Source organism: Phalangium opilio, unplaced genomic scaffold (genome assembly GCF_054372755.1).
Source record: "Phalangium opilio isolate 3A_F unplaced genomic scaffold, DU_Popi_V2 ptg000043l_1, whole genome shotgun sequence".
NCBI lineage: Eukaryota > Metazoa > Arthropoda > Arachnida > Opiliones > Phalangiidae > Phalangium > Phalangium opilio.
The window spans coordinates 1,957,702-1,972,313 of record NW_028324167.1 but is presented as its reverse complement, the minus strand read 5'-3'; the positions used below and the strand labels follow the sequence as shown (position 1 = coordinate 1,972,313).

The window sequence follows — 14,612 nt, the reverse complement described above, 5'->3', positions numbered from 1 at the left end:
CAAGTGGCTTATTTACACTAACAGCATACATTATTTTTCACCCATGTACATTGAATGTTTCAGATATCGCAAGGCGAAGCCATAGAATATGAAATAATTTTAAAAAAAGTTAATGGACAAGTTCATGGAACTGGAGTACACGATTTGGAAAGAAAATAAATTTGGAATTCTCATAACCCCGCCGATACCGAACTACAGTTCCGAGGGAGAGAGAAGTCAATTGAAGGCATTGGATGATAAAATTGAAGTTCTCTTCAGTGCTAACAGTATGTTATATGAGTGCAATTTATTTTTAAACTGAGACAGTTTGAAAATGTCTTGTTAGGAACCCCAACCACCACCTTTTATGATATTTCTAAATAAATACTTATTTGTACGTATTGTTTGAATTAGGTTCTATAACTGTCCTAAAAGTAAACGAAATTATACAACCTAAATACATCAAGAAGTAAGTTTGCGTCAATTAAAGGTATTTAATTTAGAATAATGAAACTAAACTTCTTGTGTATAGAAGCCCGCCTTACTCCTTTGCGGCAGACTTCTGCGTAAATGAAGAGGGGTGGTGTTTAATTTTGAAGATGATTGAAAAATTAGTCATCGAACATTTGCCGCCGTTCATCAAATATTTTACAAATACTTTCAAAGTGAATGATAATTTAAAATATTGTACGTTGGGCCCATGACAAACGATGAAGCCATATGTGGTTCAGATTTATATTTGTACTTGTAAATCCGGCCCTAACTTTCAACAAGCTAAACCACGAGTTTAGGGGGAAATTTAAAAAGCAAGTCTTTACTTACTTCCAAATATTGTTTACAGGACAAAACGAAAATATCGATGAGCGAAAGGTTTTCGCATTTAAGAAAAATGCTGCTGGACGACGAAGAAGAACCCGTGCAAAATGACTCTGGGAAGCCAATAACAAAAGAACAGTTGAGGCAGTGGATTTTGATAAGATTTATGTCGTTGCACCTTGTTTTGCGTTACTTACATGGGTAGCTAAAGTATTTTCTACAAGAACAAAATACAAAGTGTTCAATTAAAAAAAATTAAATCTACGTTAATCACTGAATTCAATATAATGACATAATTTAATTTTTAGGAATATGGCGTTTCAAAACCGCAAAATAAATCGCAAATACTTGGTTCTCTCGACACTGGAGAAGTTAATTCTCGAAATGGTAAAAAAACATGTGAAAATCTTAAAAACCTTACCATTGAAGATAATGGGGAAGTTCGCGAGGATCTCCAAACTGAGGATGAGGGTGCTTTACTTAAATGCAACTAAAAGTTAAAATACGGGAAAAATTTCTTAAACAAAAATAGATTAATAAATAGTGTTAAAACATTTAAGCAAAAGTGTTTAACCTTCAGAAATAAGGGTAAAAATTTTAGAAAAAAGCTTAAAAACTTTTAAGGAAATGTGTTCAACGTTTAGGAAAATGTTAGAAAATAAGAAAAAGGTTTAAAAACTTTAAGGAAAAACTCAAACTAGGTTAAAAATTTTAAGAATCTCAGAAAAGGTTTAAAACTGAAACTTTAAGAAAAAAAGGTTAACAACTTTTAAGGAAAAGTGTTTAACGTTTAAAGTAAATATTAACAACTTTAATAAAGGTTTAAATTATTAAAGTAAAGGTTTAAATTATTAAAGTAAAGGTTTAAATTATAAATAAGGCTATCTGCAAAATCGATATTTTTTCCCATTAAATCCTATCAAAATGGTAAATAATAATTAGAAGTAATTATTAATAAATTTTCCACACCAATTAGTACCATTTCCATGGAGAAAAAATCATTTCTGGAGAAGTTCACTTCAAAAGTTTTGTACACTTATAAGGAATCTCAGGCTCTCAAAGAATGATTAGAAGTTTCATAGATTTATAATATAGAAAAAAGGATTTGTTTTTTTATTGTGCCCAATTATCGGTACTTATATTTCATGTTATATTCTTCGCCATCAAATTTCGTCTTTCAAAATACCATCGTTGATAACTTTGGTCCTCGACGGTGTGTGTAAAATTTCCCGCCGATGAGAGTTGCGATTTGCGCGGCATGGAAAAGGCACACCTAATAAAACTCTACGGCTCGGGATTCTTCGCACTAAGCCTTGGTCATCGATGAGGTGTGCAAAATATACCGCCGATGAGAAGAGAGGTGTAGGCACACCTCCGATGGCTCGGGATTCTTCGCACTAAGGTTGACAGCACTCCTCCTAACTTTTTTCTTCGAAGAAAGGACAACCATACTCAAAAATAATTTGCGGTTTCCTGGTGAAACCTTTTGGTACTATTAAAATAAAAATTTGTAATATAACTTCTTCGTAAAACTTTACCAGTATTTGATGGTTTAATGTTTAATATATAATGAATTTAATCATATAGACCTGAAGTATCGAAGCTAGCCATCAAAACAAAAAGGTAAGAAGCTGCCAAATTATTTCGTAGAAGGTTACAAGAAACTTCTAAACCCAAAAAATTTTCAGAAAAATGATACTTTTACCGAGCGCCTATGTAAAGTATTATGCAGGGGCAGTTTCTGTTGGCACACTCACTTCTACTACTTTAGTGGAAGGTAGGTTGAAGTGAAATGTATTTAAAAAATTGCTAATGTCGTATTTTGGGAAAAAACTCGTTCGGATATAACTGACTCCGAGCCGGAAATTACTTATTAATGATTACTTACAATGATTATTACGTTTAAAAACAAATAGCTACGTTTTAAAACAAATAGCCTCACAAAAGGACACTCTAAAAACAACTGAGGCGGAAATTATAGAGACAAAAGAAAATTCAATCCGTTAGTGAGGAAAGGCGTGTCATCGCCAATTTAAGGTCATTATTAGAAAAAGAGGAATTCGAAAAGGAAGTTAGAAGCATGATGGAAATGAAAAAAAGAATTAGTGAACTCGCGAAAAAACACAAAACTACCGAAAAGAATCTATTAAAATATTTAGAATAACAATTGAAAGGTAACTTTGTAAATCGCAATACTTAATATTCAATAAAACTTTATTATAGGAGAATTTTAATTATAAAAACAAGTAAAATTGCAATTTAAAGAAAAAAAACTGTCGAAAGGCTTTTCACAATCTTTATAAGTGTAAACTGTACTATAGCACCTACGAAGTATTTTCATTAATTTCTACGCGTTTAAAGGAATGGCTGGCGATCCCATAACACAACCAGGATATCAAAATGTTGCAGGAGTATTGCCTCCTAAACAAGTAGAAAACGAAGACGAAATAAGAACAACATCATCGGAAATAGTAGAAAAAACATGTCCAGGAGGAAAAAGAAATGCTATTATTACCAAAGCGTAAGTCTACGTTCGAATTAAACTTGCAAGATAATTAGAAAAAAATGATAAATTCTTATTTACATTTTTGGGCAGCAGTGAAAAGCCAAAAACCGAATACAAAAAAAAGATTTCATAGTAAGAACCACAATTCGACGATTCAATTTTTAATTTTCTAATTTGATATTTTCAATAAATTTTTACAGGAAAAACGAAAGCCCAAGTTCAAAAAAAAATTTAAATATTTTTTCCATTTTTCCATTAAAAGTTGTGTGACGAAGAAGCCACCCCTCCTACGTCGTCTGCTGTTGGTTTCATTTTTTAGATAGGCTCCTTAAGCGTCAATATTGTTTTTCCGTAGTGGCGCCTCGAGCACCACTATAGTCTGTCAAACGAAAGAAGAGCCCTGAGAAATTTGTCCAAATTGGTGTCGCCACCATCGACCCCATAGTACTTTATCAACTTGTTTTGTTTTGTCAATAGTCGTCTGTAATATAGTCTGCTATAAACAGATAGGCTTAATCGCAATAGAACCAATAAATTTTGCTATATATATTTAATATGTTTATGTTTCATGATTTTTTACGATCATCGAGTATTAAAGAATAAAAAACAAAATTAACGACAAGACACCAGTTTTATCTTTGTTGAACTAACATTGCAATATATTTTAATGACATAAGTTAAAGTACTTGTCCATAAGTCTACGTAGTTCAGCATCAAAGCGTCTTCAGTCCACGTCTTCATCAGAGTCTTCGCTGTCTTCTTGCATATTAATTTTAAGAGGTTCAATTGTGGTTTCGATGATGGGATCTTTTTCCCAATACTCATGCATTATATTCTCGACGTGCTCTATTGCCTTACGCCAATTCTCTAGTGTCACACGTTCAATGGCGCTCAATGTTGCTGCATCTTTGACCGTCGAAAGTTTGAAACCAGAATTCTGCTTCGTAACGTCGTTCTTCACTTGTGCCCATATTAGTTCAATCGGGTTAAACAGGCAATGGTACGGTGGAATCCTCACTACCGTGTGACCTCTACTTTTAGCAACCTCGTCAATTTCGTACTTCAGGGTTCTGGACTTGTGACGCTTTATTATTTCATAAAGTTCACGTCGAGAATATAATGCATGAGTATTGGGAAAAAGATTCCATCATCGAAACTGTAGAGTTCTGTCATAGAGTTACGTCATTTTAGCAATGTATTTTTATCAGCTCTTATCAGTTTTTTATGACCTAAAACAATGTATATAAATAGAGATCATTTCAATTAGAAGGCAGACGTAATCTGACCGCTAGCAATGTAACATCGAGGACAATAAACTATGTTATTCTAAATTAAGTAAACCTCTCAGTGTAATCGAGTTTCAACCCTAACAATGGCGACGGAGTCTTGAACCCTATCTCGCGGGCACCAACAGCATCAATTCCGCGTCAACCTGTATTTTTTTTACCGCGGACATGGCTTCTTCGTCCATCGGACAGTTTCCCCCATTCGACGCCAACACCGATCAATGGACCATTTACTCGGAACGTTTGGAGCTGTTCTTTATAGCACATGGCATCAAGGAAAACAACCAGCCGACTGCCGCGGCCTCAGACAACCTGGCCATCGCAGAACAAAAGCGGGCCATCTTACTCACGGTACTGGGTACAACAACTTACACTCTCCTCCGAACTCTATTTGCTCCCGCCCGACCTCAAGATAAAACATACGCCGAGATCACGGCCTTGCTGACACAACACTTTGAACCCATGCCGACGGAAATAGTCGAACGCTATAAATTCTACAAACGAGATCGGGAGCCCGGGGAATCAGTTGCGTCATACGTGGCGGCGCTTCGCAAGAAGGCCGAATTTTGCAACTTCGACTCCACACTGGACACCATGCTACGAGACCGTATAGTATGCGGTATCAACAACGACAACATGCAGAAACAACTCCTGGCCATCAAGCAACTCGACTTACAAAAAACCATCAGCACCGTCCAGGCGTTAGAAACGATTGAACACGACGCTAAGGAACTTAAAGGATCCAACCATGCCGACGCCGACATCAACAACCTGTCTCATAACCAACCACCACCACGTCGGGGCACGTCGAAGTCTCGAAGCACGCCTGACCAAAGACCGAACCGTAACCATCACCGAATGCCGCCTACCAAACCGTGCATTCGCTGCAGCAGTACGAGACACCCAGAGTGGGAATGTCCATATATATCTTATACTTGTCGAGGATGCGGAACCAGAGGGCATCTGGAGAAAGCTTGCCGAAAAAGAGACTCACTCTCACGCACCAATCGCATCCCAGGGTCCATGACATCCCAACCAAACCAAGGACACACTCATCACATCAGAGACGACGACGACTATACGAACGATCCGCAGTACCACACCATCCACGCGGCGACATCTCATGCGCCGCATACAGAATACGACATGTTCTTCATTGAAGAATTCAGTACCATGACATCAGAACACTTCGTTCATAATCTATCACCAATCTCAACAACCCATTTGACAACGCGGCGAAGTCATCCGCCACCAGCCATCGAAATCAGTTGCAAGGTCAACAACGCTCCGATGTCATTCCTACTAGACACAGGATCCGGATATAGCATCATCTCAGAGGTCCATTTACCACAGCTACGCCATAGTGGGCCGATATCTCCAAGCCCCGTACGCTTATCCGGATATACAGGTCATCCTTTGAGCATCAAAGGAGAGATTAACGTCAACGTCGAGTATAACAATACAACATTAGTTCTGCCACTGCTCATCGCCCGAGGTCAAGCTAAGAACATCATGGGACGCGAATGGATCTTTTCCAAATTTGGAATACTCACTCGTCCCGACGACATCGTTCACAATGTGGAATCCTCCGCCGGTCCCCTAAACACCTTACTGGATAAATACGAAGAGTTGTTCTCCCCTGGCATGGGATGTTTAAAAAACGTCAAGGTCAAACTACACATACGTAGCAACGCGCCAACACCCCGTTTCCACAAAGCCAGATCGGTGCCGTATCATCTCAAGGAAAAAGTGGAAAAGGAACTTCACAGACTAGAAGTTGCAGGCATAATCACTCCAGTACCATACGCAGAGTTCGCAACACCAATTGTTCCAATCCTGAAGAAAAACAACGATGTACGGATCTGCGGCGATTATAAAGTCACCACGAACAAGATAATAGACACCGAACGTTATCCACTGCCAAAGGTCGACGACATCTTCGCACGGCTCACCGGTTGTCGTGTTTTCGCACGCATTGACATGAGAAATGCATACAATCAACTAGAATTAGACGAAGACTCTCGCAAATACGTCGTTATCAACACAACAAAAGGATTATACCAATACAACCGATTGCCGTTCGGCATATCATCATCATCGGCATTGTTTCAACGACACATGGAAATATTACTTCAAAACCATCCCGGCATCGCCCCATTCCAAGACGACGTCCTCGTGGGCGGTACATCAGCAGAGAATCTTCTAGCAAAATTGGACAAACTCTTCTCAACGTTCGCCCAAGCCGGACTCAAGCTAAACAAGGAGAAATGCCAATTTCTAAAAACATCGATAGACTTCCTTGGATACCGCCTCGACGCCAAGGGCCTCCATCCACAAGAACAAAAGCTCACCGCCATCAAGGATGCACCGGCACCTCAGAACGTAAATGAACTCCGGTCCTTCCTCGGACTCGTAAACTACTACGCACGTTTCATCTCCAACGCTGCGACACTGCTGGCTCCGTTATATGCATTATTGAAAGAATCAACCCCATGGGAATGGTCACAAGTACAGCAAGAAACTTTCGACAAGGCAAAAAACGCTCTACAATCCTCGGATCTCCTTATACTGTTCGACCCCAGGAAAGAAGTTCTCCTTGCATGCGACGCATCCCCAGTCGGACTAGGCGCCGTGATATCGCACATTGTGGACGGCGTCGAAAGGCCGATAGCCTTCGCCTCACGCACTCTAACAGCTGCCGAAAACAATTACGCGCAAATCGAACGGGAAGCCCTGTCGATAATCTTCGGAGTCACTCGTTTCAGAGATTATTTACTCGGAAAACAGTTCACCCTAGTCACGGACCACAAGCCGTTAATCGCTATTTTTTCCGAAAGCAGACTTATTCCAGCAACTGCGGCAGCTCGCCTTCAACGTTGGGCCTTAATCCTCGCAGCGTACGACTTCAAGATCGTACACAAAAAGGGAATTCATCACAGCAACGCCGACGCCCTCAGCCGTTTACCCCTCAAAACACCCGAGACGGAACCGCCGTTTCCTACGGAATTAGTCTTTCTGCTCCGCGGAGGGCCGGATGGCCCTATCGACGTCCACGAAGTTGGAAAAGCCACGCAAGAAGACCCCATTCTATCACTCGCGATCAAGTACACGAGACAGGGTTGGCCAAACAACAATGCCCAACTCCACCCAGACATCCGGATGTATCACAGGCGCGCCATGGAACTTTCAACCGCAGACAACATCTTACTGATCGGAAACAAGGTCGTCGTGCCGGAATCGTTGCGACCAAAAATAATGAACGAGCTTCACAGTACCCATCAAGGTCTGAGATCCATGAAAGAAGTGGCTAGATCGAAGATATGGTGGCCCGGCATCGACCAGGATCTTCTAAACCTATCCCGATCATGCCAGACATGCAGGAAACATGCACCCCTGCCACCCCAACAATACTCACCATGGCCACAAGAATCCGCCCCTTGGCAAAGGGTACACATAGATTTCGCCGGTCCAATCGAGGGTCAATACCTGCTCATCACGGTTGACGCCTACTCCAAATGGATGGAAATCGACATCACGAAGTCAACATCATCATCCACGGTTATACGATGCCTCCGTCAACACATGGCACGTTTTGGTATAATGCGAAAACTGGTTTCCGACAACGCGACGTCCTTCACCAGTGAAGAATTCAAGACTTTCACTGCAAGAAACGGAGTCGAGCATCTAACGACCCCACCGTACCACCCTCCGTCGAACGGTCAAGCGGAAAGAGCCGTATGAACGGTCAAAACTCAGCTTGGAAAACTCACGGACGACCTGGCAGCACAACGCGAAGCGGTAAGAAACGGTCTCTCCACTCATACTGAAGGTTCTTTGGAAACCAGGATAGCAAGAATCCTGATAAACTACAGAAGAACCCCCGTGAACGGCGGCCCATCACCTGCACGAGCCATGCTAAACCGAGACATATGTACCCGTCTGGACCTGTTGCACCCACGACAGGCTGTCCAAGTATCAAAGAACACCGACGAGCCGCCAGGTCGAAACGTATACGCGAGGAATTTTGGCAAGGGAGAACGATGGGTCCAGGGACACATTATAAAGCGGTTGGGAAGAATGCTATACCAAATCCAGACAGCATCAGGATGCATATGGCGCCGACACAAAAACCAGATTCGATTCACCGAAAATCAATCGACCACCGAACCAGTCGAACCACAACTCACCAGGCCCGAGACATCATTCCATCACCTACGAAAATCGACCAGACATCAAGCTCTGCCACAGTTATCTGTGAGAATGCAGTATCGGAGAGGAGACCGACCAATCCACAGCCCAGCAGTTATGCCGACGCAGGAGGCCGACCGTGAGGCGTCTGCACCAGTACAAAGGGCAGGCACAATGCGCAACGATGCCGATCAAGTAGCGTCCCCCGAATTACGCAGGTCGACGCGTCGAAGAAGACCACCTGACTTCTTGGGTTTATAACGTTAGGGAACTCATTAAAGAAAGGGAAGTGATGTAGAGTTCTGTCATAGAGTTACGTCATTTTAGCAATGTATTTTTATCAGCTCTTATCAGTTTTTTATGACCTAAAACAATGTATATAAATAGAGATCATTTCAATTAGAAGGCAGACGTAATCTGACCGCTAGCAATGTAACATCGAGGACAATAAACTATGTTATTCTAAATTAAGTAAACCTCTCAGTGTAATCGAGTTTCAACCCTAACAGAAACCACAATTGAACCTCTTAAAATTAATATGCAAGAAGACAGCGAAGACTCTGATGAAAACGTGGACTGAAGACGCTTAGATGCTGAACTACTTATGGACAAGTACTTTAACTTATGTCATTAAAATATATTGCAATGCTAGTTCAACAAAGATAAAACTGGTGTCTTGTCGTTAATTTTGTTTTATATTCTTTAATACTCGATGATCGTAAAAAATCATGAAACATAAACATATTAAATATATATAGCAAAATTTATTGGTTCTATTGCGATTAAGCCTATCTGTTTATAGCAGACTATATTACAGACGACTATTGACAAAACAAAACAAGTTGATAAAGTACTATGGGGTCGATGGTGGCGACACCAATTTGGACAAATTTCTCAGGGCTCTTCTTTCGTTTGACAGACTATACATTATTATTTTTTATATACGCCATAAAAAGACGCGGAAAAAATTTAAACAGAGTAGTGTCAGACCCAGTTGTTTGTACTCGCGCTCCTGTTTGGACGTGTTTTTTTTTAATAAATCCAAATATTATTATTATTCTACCACTGCCCTTTCTTGCTACAATGGTTCATTTGGTTAATATTATTAGTCATGGACAATAAGTACTTTAAACGGGTAACCTGGGAAAATTTTAGTCTTCTTTTAAATTATATTCTTTGTGAGTCGTGAAATTTGGCCCCATTTTCCTACTTTCTAATTTTACGGTTACATAAAGTGGTGAGTTTGCCAGGACTCGTTACGACAGACATAACCATTTGTGTTTAAACGCGTACTTGTGAACATTACTCGTGCCTTTGCTTGAACTAACTGTCGCGTAAAAAAGGACGACGCCGTTTTTTTGCCGTGTTTATCGCGTAATCCAGCAGTAGGGTATTGGCCATAGCGCCATCGGCTGAGATGAACGCCTGTTGGGCCGGGTTAAGATGTAGTGCCTGCCGTAAGCGAGACGCCAATATGTTATGAAAGACGCGAACTAGTAGGGACAGAATAGTTAAGGGTCTCCAATTTGTCGCGCACGTAAGATCGCCCGCCTTGGGAATGAGAACCGTGCGTCATTGTTTAAGGGAATCAGGCAAGTCCTTCAAATAGAAGAAGACATTAAAAATAAATGTTAGGTCGGAGATACGTAGGGACCGCAGGTTTATCAGGGTAAGTTGATCGGGGCCAGTAGACGAGGCCGTTTGTCGCGAGAGCGCGTGCGATACCTCCGAACTGAGTACGGGGAAGTAGGTATGGGCGCGACGTGGTTTAAGAACAACTGGCGCGAGGTCATCAGCGGACGCGGAGGAGAACAGCTCGCCAAAGGTAGACGAGATTTCCGAAACGCTGGGAACCGCCGTGGCGTCCAAGTAAGGATCCAATATGAGCTTAGAGAGCTTCTTTTTATTAGTTTTGAATAATGTTTGAAATTGGGCATACCGACGCCTCTTTTTTGTGCGCGAAGGTACGTCAGGAGTAGGTCTGCGGTGAGCTTGTTGAGGCCTAAGAGGGAAACGCCGACTAAGCAGATCTGCGACAGCTGCCAGAGAGTTTTAATAATTTATTTATAAAACATACTAGGCTTAATTTGTTCCCAAAAATTTACATTTCACAACGACTAAGCTCTTTTGATGAATGCTATAACCATCTAGCAATTCGTAATACTTCTCTTCTCCCGCTCTTAAAAGGTCTCATTGACCAGTCGGTTGAGGTGGTATTTCATAACACTGATAAAATTGGTGCCGTTGACTTAGGGTTTTGGTAAGGTTTCAAAAGTTGTTGGAAATCTTAGCTATATCTTTAGAGTAACGGTGCTTACTTTCGAAACGCATACATGATATATGGCTTAAGGGACCATATAACTTTATGCACCTTGCATAATGCACCAAAAAATGAAACTTGGGTGTAATTTTGGGTGAACCCATTATGTTTTTAACATCTTGAAGAAAACGTTCTATAAGCAACTCAAGTTCTGGAATATAATCTTTATGAACATAAGGCGCATAAATTATGTCACATATCTCTCTTAATCTAAGATAAACGCCCCAATGCGCGTCGCCTACCTCGGGTAAAAAATCAAAAATTATAAGAGGCAAGAGTCGAAAAACACAATATGTTTCACTAGCGGAACCTTTAAAAGTACTGTCGCCCATAATTGCTTGTCGTAGTTGAACTTGTGGCTTATTTTGTTCCGTTTTACCGAATTGAAAGTTTTCAATGCATTTGTTGAATTCTTCCAATGTAAGCCTTTTGCTAGATATAAGTTTCTTCAAAACGCCTTTCAAAATAGACGGAATTACTCCTTCTTTTATATCGTGCATTGGGTCAGTCGTCAATTGCTCAGTTAAGTCGAAATCCTTAATTCGCATTAAAGGACTTTCGCTTCGAACACCATAAATAGAGCTGTTTTTATCACTAATAGCGATTTGTTGAAGATAATAGATGTGTCGAGGCAGAGAGCGTAGTACACATTGTCGCTCGTTAGAAATTTCAGATAAATCTTGATAGTCAACCATACAAAATCAACAAACCCGTCCAGAGCTAAAGCATTGATTAAAACCACCAAGCTTATGCAATCCAAGATTATCCCCCGAAAACACAGAGGCGGTTGCTATCACATTTCGATTAAAGCATTTGAGAAAAACACCTTCTTCTTGAAGCAAGGTTAAGGCGTATATTAAAGGCTCAAATAGCTCTCTCATTCTGAACCTTTCCACATCTGCAGAATTGGCCAGAAAAACCAAGTGTATGTTACTTAGTTTTGACTTATGTTTCGCTTGCCGGTTTAATATAGAAAAATAGCATCCGAACATTTTATTCTTCCCCATTTGCTTCCAAGGGGATTGCAAACATCGAACTCATCTAAGTACGCTTGCAGCTGCAAATTCCAAGGACTTTGATGTGCTTGTCGATTAAATTTTTTTTCAAATTTCTGAATTTACATAATGAGAAATTATGGGTGAGTCATGATTTGGCGGTTCGTGTTTCGCGTGCTCATTGAAATTGCAATATAACTTTTCCAAAACCTTTATTATTGGCACATAATGAAAATGCTTCTTTTTATTTTGAAAGAATGACTCAGTGAAAGTATACTGCATAGGTTCCACCATGCCAAGCTCTTTTTTGCACATCATTTTAATCTTATATTTAGAAGACACACTTTCAAAACCATCCTGAACATCGTGCAAAACGAATGAGAGCTCATTTTTTGGAATTTCATAGTTTTTGTCTTTTAAAATTTGAGTCACATTTTCAACATGTATATTGAGTAAATACATAGAATAGTCATGAAAGTCTTTACATAAGCTTTCGATTATGCTCACCGGAAGGTGATGTTTTTCACGGTATTTCAGTAGTAATTTTAATATCATGTTTTTAATCTCAACTGGTTTCAGGGGATTTTTGTTTTTAGCCCAATCGTCTAGATTTCCTTCACCTTCTATCATTTCCTCACAGCTTTCATCGTTTTCTAAGTGATTCACTTCATTTTGCGGAACTTCTTCGTTAGGAATTGCTTCATTATTATGATTTTCTTGGAAAGCCTCATTCTCAAATTTGTTTTTATGTTTATCTCTCACGTGCTTTCTATACGAATCTATCTTTTTAAACGAACGTTGGCATCCTTCAAATCCACAAATAACATTAAAGCTGGGGTCATGTTCGTGATCTTTTTCATGTGCGTAAGAACATTTGAAAATATGTTCTTGAATAAGATATACATTGAACGCATTTGTATAGTTTTGTGCACCCAGTTGATTCATATTCCCGCTGCAGAACTGACCAAAATTAGATAATATATATATATATATATATATATATTTGATAAAATTCACTATGATTCATCCAATGAAAATTATTATCTTATGTCTACTATATGCAGAAAACGTTTGAAACGAGGGCTTTATATAAAATCCACGTTCCTGTATCGCTCATCCCTAAGAATAGACTGAACTTACTGAAGTAAAACCTTTAGATTTAGCTTCTTGGAATTTCTTTTGGGCAAAAACGAGTGAAAGAAAGAATGACAAAACACGTGTGAGGGGTTCGGGGTAGAGACCCGGGAGAAGGGAACCGGTCCTCCTCTCTGTAAATACTAGGACAATAGCCTTCTTTGGAAATTGAAGCAGTGAAAATGAAATGACCTTCTAGTGCCTAGTACTGTTAGTAGGCTATGAAGAAGAATTCAAATTCGGGCCAACACCAGTTCAGTTAGAACTAGAGGACTGCAAAGGCTTTGCGAAAACTCCAACTCCATAGAAAGCCAAGGGACTCCCTCATTTTTGGTCGGAGTTGGAGTTGGGTAAAATAAATAATTAGGCTTTGGGTGGCTTTGGGAATATTATCTCTGAAATGGAACGGAGTCGGAAGGGAGTGGAAATATTTTGAAAACTTATACGGGAGTCGGTCGGGACTGGATTATTGTTGGATTCAGGTGGCTTTGGCTGGCGTTGGCATTTATAGGATCCAAATGGAGTTGGTGGCATTAAGAGCCAGCCTTATTTTATTCAACTGGAGTTGGGTGGCATTAGTGATATTAGTCAATTTTTCCTCTTTGAATTTCCCACGCGGTTGTTTTGGCGCAAGCGGGATGCATGAAGTTCAACCCCACACAGACGGCACATGACGGTCGCGGCTGGTACAGCCGTCCCTCCGCAAAAAAATCAAAATCATTGCTGTGCGAGAGAAAACGAAACTAAAACTATTTGTTCTTTTTAAGTTAGAAAGTCATAAATTTTTCCGTCGCCTTAGATTAAACGTAAAAAGGAAAACTACAATTATAAACAATGTTCGAGTTTATAATAGAAATAATTGGGATAACGTTGGAAAACCTGCATAATATATAAGTTCATAATATACCACACGGCCGGCTGGGAAACGTTGGGGTAAATATAAATGAAAATTGGTTAGGTTAAATGCTTTTGTGTTTGGAGTTAGAAAGTTTGTTGGAGCTCTCATTGGCTTTGGCAGAGATGGGAAAATTTGTCGGATATCTCATTAGTTTGGTCAAGGATTAGAAAACTTGTCGCATATCTCATTGGCTTTGGCAGGGATTATTAGAAAACTTGTCGGATTTCTCATTGGCTTTGGCAGGGATTGGAAAAATTGTTAAATTTCACATTGGCTTCGGCAGGGATTGGAAATATTATTGAATTTATCAATTGGCTTTGGTAGGGTTTGGAAAGATTTTTAAATCTGTCAATCGGCTTTGGCAGGGATTGGAATTCGTGTGAAACTTCAAAATTGGCTTTGGCAGAGAATCAAAAATGAAATGAACTTTAGTGTGGCGTTAGGGAGGAGTTGAAAATATAGCACTGGCGTCAGGGTAGCTGTGGCGTTT

The 14,612-nt window shown here is 40.0% G+C and overlaps 1 protein-coding gene across 1 annotated transcript; it reads left to right on the top strand.

Annotated features, from left to right (window-relative positions):
• The first annotated feature begins 112 nt into the window (after window positions 1–112).
• LOC149677329 (uncharacterized) lies at window positions 113–8,328 on the top strand. The gene is made up of 9 exons (XM_089837338.1): window positions 113–266; window positions 394–448; window positions 512–644; window positions 821–996; window positions 1,104–1,235; window positions 2,383–2,418; window positions 2,484–2,572; window positions 3,157–3,316; window positions 4,716–8,328. The coding sequence occupies exons 1-9, from the start codon at window positions 113–115 to the stop codon at window positions 8,326–8,328; spliced, it is 4,548 nt and encodes a 1,515-aa protein (XP_089693464.1).
• Window positions 8,329–14,612: the final 6,284 nt, after the last annotated feature.